This window comes from Hyla sarda, chromosome 5, assembly GCF_029499605.1.
Source record: "Hyla sarda isolate aHylSar1 chromosome 5, aHylSar1.hap1, whole genome shotgun sequence".
In the NCBI taxonomy this organism is placed as follows: domain Eukaryota; kingdom Metazoa; phylum Chordata; class Amphibia; order Anura; family Hylidae; genus Hyla; species Hyla sarda.
In genome coordinates, this window is record NC_079193.1 from 217,108,551 (window position 1) to 217,117,001 (window position 8,451).

The window sequence follows — 8,451 nt, forward strand, 5'->3', positions numbered from 1 at the left end:
GGTCTTTCCTAGATGAGCTAATGGGGGACATAAGACTAAGTGCCACTATAACCATAGGTCCACACACTATAAAGACCATCACAATACATATAGAAAAATGGAAGGGTATAAGAGGAAAAGATAGCATTCATAAGAAAAGCGAGAAAGTCCAGCCAGGGCTACCATAAAGCAGCCTGTTGACCTGGTTCGCCTTTTGCATGCTGGAAATAAAATATGGATTCTCTTGTTTAGAAGGCTACCAAATGGCAAAGTGGCATTCAACACAGCCAGAGGAAGTTGCAATCAACTCCATTTTATACAGATGAAGCACCTCAGTATACCAATGAGAGATTTGCAACCATCAATGGAAAGCGAGCAAGGACTCTGGAAGAGGCCTTACGGGATAAGGGAAGCATGGAAAGTAACAGGGTACCTGGGTCATTAGGGATCAAAAGTCCCTAATTCTCTTAAATGTGGACACCAACATTCCCTAAAACGACAGGACAGAAGAGAGGGACCGCAACAGAACATATTGTCCATTTTATCAAGAAACCGTTAAGGCAAAAAGACAGATATAATCTGGAAGAAGTATAACAAGTGTGGGAGGACATTCATTTTAAAGGCAATGGGTCACCCACATTTTGTTATTTATTTATTTATTTATTAGAGGCGGATACTGAAACTTTTTTTTTTCTAATCTGTTAATCTTGCCTGAGAAGTTTCAATTGCATTTAGTGATAGGCTTTATGGCCGGACTCTTGGACATAGACCACAAGAGGTCCTCTACAGGCAGAGGGAAGCGGTTCCCTGAGCAAAAGCTACTGGGAGAGATTTATCAAAACCTGTCCAGAGGAAATGATGCTGAGTTGCCCATAGCAACCAATCAGATTGCTTCTTTCATTTTTTAGAGGCCTTTCAAAAATGAAAGAAGCGATCTGATTGGTTGCTATGGGCAACTCAGCATCTTTTCCTCTGGACAGGTTTTGATAAATCCCCCCCCATTGTGTGTATCTATCTGTGTCGCCATTCACGGTACTCCTCCTCTTTGGTGTGAAGAAAAGCATTACTGGGAAATGATCTGTAACAGGAAGTCTCAGCCTAGTTTTAGGCCTAGTGACCAGAATGGAAAATTGCAATAATTCAATGATTAAGCAACAAGGGAGCAACAAGGGATAAATCTCTACACAGATACTGGCAGGGTCACCTTTTGGTTACCAAAATAGGACCAAAACATGCTCTGTACACAAAATGTTCAACAAAGGGGACAAAGGGCACCCTTGCTGATCGATATCGAGGTGGACAAAGAGCCATTAATCTGTATCTGAGCCTGGGAGTCATGACACAGGGCTGGAATCATACTTAGCATCACCAGAGCAAAGCCTCAAGAAACCTTGCCTTTTAGCCCCTCAGTCTGCCCTAAATGTCCCCCTCCGTCTCCACCTTACCCTCCAGTGCTTTTGAGTGCCTTTTTGAAGATGCTGCTGGCCTTCAACATCTGTGGCCTGAGACCGTGGTCCGGATTGCAGTCCAGAAGCTGGCGCCAGCTTTATTTTTCCACTGTGCCTTTAGTCACAAGAAGCTTACGTTCCTGACATCATGGGAGCCCCCTGTCTGGCTAGAAGCTCTTTGTGCAGTGAAAGATCTTCCTGGTGCAGTGAGGACAGCAGTCACTTAGCTCTATAAATTTGCTCCTTTACCCCTGCAGCAAGATTCATATATTAACCTTTCAGGTGCTGTCCCCTCATTTATTGTTAAAATTTGTTTCTCGTTCTTACACTACAGACAGAAAACAAAAGAATACCTGCCATGTATGCTACCTGCAACCAGACCACCTATGTACTCCAACGTATGTTTAGATGTAGGGCTTCGTCTAGGGGCGTCACACCCCCTGATGAAGCCTTGATGAGAAACTGGGGTACGTAGGTGGTCTGGTTGCAGTAGGCATATATGGCAGGTATTCTTTTGTTTTCTGTCTGTAGTGTACTAGAGCTATTCCTCTTCTTGTGGTGCATTGTAAGTCCAGTGGTTGTCCGACATCCATTTTTACCGCGACCTTTATACATAATGAGGGGAAGATTAATCAAAACCTGTCCAGAGGAAAAGTTGCCCATAGCAACCAATCAGATCGCTTCTTTCATTTCTCAGAGGCCTCTTCAAAAATGAAAGAAGCAAGATGATTGGTTGCTATGTGCAAATCATCAAGAGGGAAGGATGCTGAGTTGCCCACAGCAACCAGTCAGATCGCTTCTTTCATTTTTGAAGACGCCTCTGAGAAATGAAAGAAGCAATCTGATTGGTTGCTATGGGCAACTCGGCAACTTTTCCTCTGGACAGGTTTTGATTAATCTCTACAAATATATATTTGAATCGCAATTTATCACCTGTATATCACCATAATATGTACCCTGTGATCACCACCTTCTCTTCTATATTTAGGAAAAAGACACAGCAGGTGGCACGGTGACCAATTCGGTTATAGCTTGGCACCTCCAAGCGGAAAATAGAGCGAAAACAGTTCCTGCACGGTCCTGAAATTCTGACTTGACCAGGTGCTCAATCCTCAAAATTAAAGCACCACATAGTAGAAAAAAAATAAAATAAAAAATAAATAAATAAAAAAACGGAGGCACTTACGATACTGTAGATCAGGTGCGGGGTTTGTTTATTCGTGGTGCATAACTTCAGTTAAAAGGAGCAGGACGCCAGACACACTCAGTTAAGTGCAGTAATAGTTATTTCGCGCTACTCAGAATGAAGAAGCGCTCTTAGTAGCGCAAAATGGCTATTATTGCACCTTTTTCTACTCTTCTACTGACTGTAGTCTATATGCCTCTAATCTGTGCTTATGCCCCTATTTTTATGTTTATGTGTTTGTTGATTAATAACGTTTTGTACTATTTTGTGATAAAAAATCGCGACAAAATCATGATGTCCCGATCAGCTTACCGGACGACGGGAGGGTCCTCACCTTCCTCTCCGTTGTCCGATCGGCAATCTACTGCTCCATGTCTGCGCAGCAGGCAGGAGCAGCAGAGCGCCAGTTACACTGATCAGTGCTTTGCAATGATAGAGCACTGATCAGAAGATTGCATGTTGCAGCCCTCTATGGGGGCAAAAAAAAAAAGTAAATAAGTTTTTTAAATAAAAGTTCATTAACCCCTTCCCTATTAAAAGTTTAAATCACCCCCCCCCTTTTCCCATTTTTTAAATAAAATTAAGAATAAAAATAATCATATGTGGTACCGCCGCATGCATAAGTGTCCGAACTATTAAAATATTAGGTTAGTTAAACCACACAGTCGATGGCGTACACGTAAAAAAAATACCAAAGTCCAAAATTGTGCATTTTTGGTCACTTCATATACCATAAAAATAATAAAAAACGATAAAAAAGTCCCGTCAAAACAAAAGCGGTATCTATAAAAACTGCAGATGACGGCGCAAATTTTTTTTCCTCATACCACCTTGTACACGGAAAAATAAAGTTATAGGGGTCATAAGATGCCAATTTTAAACATACTGGTTATATTCTAAAATAAGTGATGTCATTGCAAAGTACAATTGGTAATGCAAAAAACAAGCCCATATATATTGGCCTGTAGGTGCAAAATTGAAAGAGTAATGAGTTTTAGAAAGGAAGGAGGAAAAAGCGAAAATGCAAAAACAAAAGGTGTCCTTAAGGTGAAATTAGGCCGAGTCCCTAAGGGGTTAAGTTATAATATATCCCAGTCTCCTATTCTTTTCTGCTTAGTCTTTGCTATTTTACTACAGTAGAATGCTACTGCCACCTATTGTATACAACTGGAACTGAAAGGCATGAAGCCATCTGTTTCTTGTACATGGTTCTTGAAATATTAAACTACAGAGCTGAGAACAAGTGGTATGACTGACCTCAAACTCCTTGATGAAGTAGCGGGTTTCCCCCTGAATGATCGGACGGTGATCTAACAGTCTCGAATGAATCTCTCCAACATCTGTAAAATAGTTTAAGAACAATGCAAATTTCAATAAAGTTTTTTCTTTTTACTGTATGTTGCCGTTTTATGAAGACCATAAATACTAACTAAATGTTACCACTAACTTATGGGAACAATGTTTTTGGAATAACAAAGCCGTTAAAGTGCATTAGACAGTTTTTAAATTTACATAAAAATTTGGTCCTCTTATCCACAATTGCTGACCTAAGGGCTGCAGGCCATTGGCGCTCAGCCCATCAATCAGTAGGACATCACTGTGGTCAGCAATTAGCTGAGCTGCAGTCTGACGAGTCGACCACAAGAATGAGGAGATGGATCCCTGTGGAGGCTGGGAGCAGGAAATTGGAGGCATCGGGGAAGTGGTGGCAGGTTAGGCTAGTTTTTTATTTTTTATTTTATTTTTTTATGTCTGCATTCTGGGAAGTATGTTATATAAAAAGAGAGAAAGAAAGAAAAAAAAAGTTTAAATTCTGGAGAACCCCTTAAAGGCCAGGGTTACACTGCGACTTTCTATACTTTTTGCACTATAAAAAGGTTGCAGTGTAGCCCTGAACATCCCCTAGTGATAAGACATCCACAGGGTATCCCAAGGATGAGGCTTAATCAATATCTACCTTTTATTACAACACAATAAAGAAAAGAAATTGTACTTTAAATGATGCATATCTATATCCATGGGTGCACTGTATACTGAAATAACACTCAGGTCCTCTAGATGGGCCTTCTAGAACTAAATACATCATGCGCAGTTTCCTTATAACATATGGGACCGGCCTATGATGTGCATCAGCGGCATTATAGTAGTGCTGACCCACAGAAACAATAAGCATCCCCACACATGGTAGCCACTGCCTCTATATACTTCTGATGATGCTGGAATATCGAGAAACATGTTGAGAGGTGCATATTAATATTTTAAATTTAGTATTTCCCTGTGTACTTATAACAGAGTACTGCAGCCTCTGTTTACTTAGATCAGTAGAAATTGGACATTATCCCTTACTATAGGACATCTATAACTAATATTTATACACAGCGAAACGGGGCTTTTAATAATCTTTCTCATTTGTTGGTCACAAATTAAAATTTCTGTTTTAATTGGTTATAATAGGTAGATTTTTTCTGACCCCGTGTGTGTGTTATATTGTTTCACAGATCAGCTGCTTAAAGGGGCACTCCCGTGGAAAACTTATTTTTTTTAGATCAACTGGTGCCAGAAAGTTAAACAGATTTGTAAATTACTTCTATTAAAAAATCCCAATCCTTCCAGTACTTTTTAGGGGCTGTATACTACAGAGGAAATGTTTTTCTTTTTGGATTTCTCTTATGTCACGACCACAGTGCTCTCTGCTGACCTCTGCTGTCCATTTTAGGAACTGTCCAGAGCCGGACAAAAATCCCCATAGCAAACATTTGCTGCTCTGGACAGTTCCTTAAATGGACAGCAGAGAGCACTGTGGTCGTGACATAAGAGAAATCCAAAAAGATAGACATTTCCTCTGTAGTATACAGACCCTAAAAGGTACTGGAAGGATTAAGATTTTTTTAATAGAAGTCATTTACATATCTGTTTAGCTTTCTGGCACCAGTTGATAAAAAAAAAAAAAAAAAAGTTTTCCACAGGAGTACCCCTTTAACCCCTTAACGACGAAGGACGTATATTTACGTCCTCCGCCGGCTCCCGCGATATGCCGCAGGGTCATGCGGTGTACCCGCAGCATATCGGGTCAGTCCGGGCGGCTATCAACGGCCGGGACCCGCGGCTAATACAGGACATAATCGATCGCGGTGATGCCCTGTATTAACCCTTCAGACGTGGCGATCAAAGCTGACCGCCGCATCTGAAGTGAAAGTAATCCGGCTGCTCAGTCGGGCTGTTCAGGACCGCCGTGGTGAAATCGCGGCGTCCCGAACAGCTGACAGGACACCGGGAGGGCCCTTACCTGCCTCCTCGGTGTCCGATCGGCGAATGACTGCTCCGTGCCCGAGATCCAGGCAGGAGCTGTCAAGCGCCAATAACACTGATCACAGGTGTGTTAATACATGCATGTGATCAGGATGAGAGATCAGTGTGTGCAGTGTTATAGGTCCCTATGGCCCTATAACACTGCAAAAAAACAAAAAAAAAAAAAACTAAAAAAGTGTTAATAAAGGTCATTTAACCCCTTTGTGGAACGACCTGGGGGTTACCTGCCACAGCAAGTCCCTCCCGCTTTGCAGCGGGCTCTGGTGAAAACCAGTAACCTCTTAGATTCCGTTCCCCTGGTACGGCCCACGCCATCACCTCACGGACACAGAGGATCCACCACCAGTATCCTCCCTGCATATCAGTCCGGATCCTGACAGTATAAATTTTCCTGCATGTAGTTATGATTTTTTCCAGCATTACGACAAAATCAAACCTATATTAGTAGGGTATCATTTTAACCGTATGGACCAACAGAATAATGATGAGGTGTCATTTTTACAGAAATATGCACTGCGTAGAAACGGAAGCCCCCAAAAGTTACAAAATGGCGTTTTTTATTCTGTCGCATAATTATTTTTTTTTCCGTTTCGCCATGAATTTTTGGGTAAAATGACTAATGTCCCTGCAAAGTAGAATTGGTGATGCAAAAAATAAGCCATAATATGGATTTTTAGGTGGAAAATTGAAAGGGTTATGATTTTTAAAAGGTAAGGAAAGTGCAAAAACTGAAAAACCCTGCGTCCTTAAGGGGCTAATGATCAAAATATTAGGCCATCACTCTTAGGTTCACACTGCATTCCTGCCCCCGTTAATCATATCCTTCAGCATCCCGTTGCAAAGGATACCGACGTAACAGGAGCAGCGGACCCCGCTCACTTCTATGGCCAAACGGAGTCACCAGAGTCACTAATTTTAACCAAACTCAAAAATGGGGTCTGTTTCACTTTCAAAATAGAACATAAGACTCAAAAGTAGTCAATAGGAGAGCCCATATGACAGTTAAAGTGAGTGGGGGTCCGCTGCTCCCAGTATACGTCGGAATGTCGTGGCAGCTGTCCGGACATGCTAGGAGTTGTAGTTTTGCAACAGCAGGAGGCACCCTGCATGGAAAAACTCTTTCTTAGATTGTCGTGGGGACCGTGTCCCAGTACAGTACTTGAATGGGACAACGTTGCAGTTCCTTACCACCCCACTAATAGCATGGCAGCCAGGGCACTTCTTCGGGATCGTTCTTCTTATCAGTGGGGGTCTCAGCAATGAGACACCGGCTGATGAAAGATGTTGACGTGTCACTTTGTTGAAATGACAGGGACCTTTATAACCACCAGCTTTAGGTGCACCAAATGTAATAAGACGTGTGCACCTCCACATATGGCGGATCTAAGGCTCACCCCAAACTTCAATGCCAGCTATAGTTCCCTATCATTCGCCACAATTTTTGGTGTAAATAATAGTAAACCTGGCAGACGATTTTGATCACATCCCCCCCCCCCCCCCCCCCAATTCAAGTGACTGGGGCTGTGCTGTAATTCCAGACACAGCCCTCTCACAGAAGTGGCGCAGTTGTTATACTGAACAACCTACAGGTGCAAATGTCTCCCCTTTTCCCATAGTGCACTGCTCATTTCCCCCTACCCTTGATGATGAGCTGGGTCGCCTGGCCCACACTGTAGCCGTTCTCCCGCTTAGGGCTCGGTACGAGCGGGACAGTGGCGGCGGCTCTAGCCGGTGAGAGGCCGCTCATCTCCGGTAGTAGTATGGCGAGCGCTCTCTATGTCACATGAGTCTGCTCCATACTATCTAAAGCCATCCGCTATCCTTCCTATTTACTCCAGGCTCGGCACTCCACTGTAACGAGGCTTCTGATTGGACACTGACTGAGACTGTAACTGCTGAGGTTTGTGTCGCGCGCTCTGATTGGTTCACTACAATTCCCCGCCCATCTGTATCAGGAAGTGCAGCCCTGATTGGAGCCCAGTGTGTCCCTTGCGTCTGAGCAGTGTTTCCCAACCAACGTGCCTCCTGCTGTTGCAAAACTGCAACTCCCAGCATGCCCGGACAGCCAACGGCTGTCCGGGCATGATGGGAGTTGTAGTTTTGCAGCAGCGGGAGGCACCCTGTTTTGGAAACACTGCTGTATAGGCTGCTGACAATGATTGGGCTTTTCCTTTATTAAACTGTTATCTATTGTATTATCCGAGGTCAATGTATCATTTCCTAAAGATTATACATAGATGTTCTAAAAGGGGGAGTCCAGTCTTAGTGATCTAACAAGGCAGTACCATCCTGTCATGTCTCCTTTGTATGACTGTCATCTGCTGCACTAAAAGCGCAGGGAGTCCGGGGCTAGAGGGGTCAGTGCCAGGAGGATGTGCCCCTGCCTGGCCTCTGTCAGCCCCATGGGTCAGGCTCTTATCCTGCAGTATATACCTTTGTGTTTCCCAATCATGCCCGGACAGCTGGGGGTTGTACTTCTGTAACAGCTGGAGGTACACTGTTTGGGAAACACTGTGCTACCTTAAAAGG

At 43.3% G+C, this 8,451-nt stretch overlaps 1 protein-coding gene across 1 annotated transcript in view; it reads right to left on the reverse strand.

Moving 5' to 3' along the window:
* Nucleotides 1-7,816, reverse strand: part of BLOC1S5 (biogenesis of lysosomal organelles complex 1 subunit 5) — a 71,656-nt gene extending 63,840 nt beyond the window's left edge. The window contains exons 1-2 of the mRNA XM_056521125.1: nucleotides 7,561-7,816; nucleotides 3,871-3,953 (exon numbers count right to left, since the gene is read on the reverse strand). Of these exons, the coding sequence (XP_056377100.1) occupies nucleotides 3,871-3,953; nucleotides 7,561-7,669 (192 nt within the window). The 5' untranslated portion in view covers nucleotides 7,670-7,816. The remainder of the gene's footprint in view (nucleotides 1-3,870; nucleotides 3,954-7,560) is intronic.
* Nucleotides 7,817-8,451: the final 635 nt, after the last annotated feature.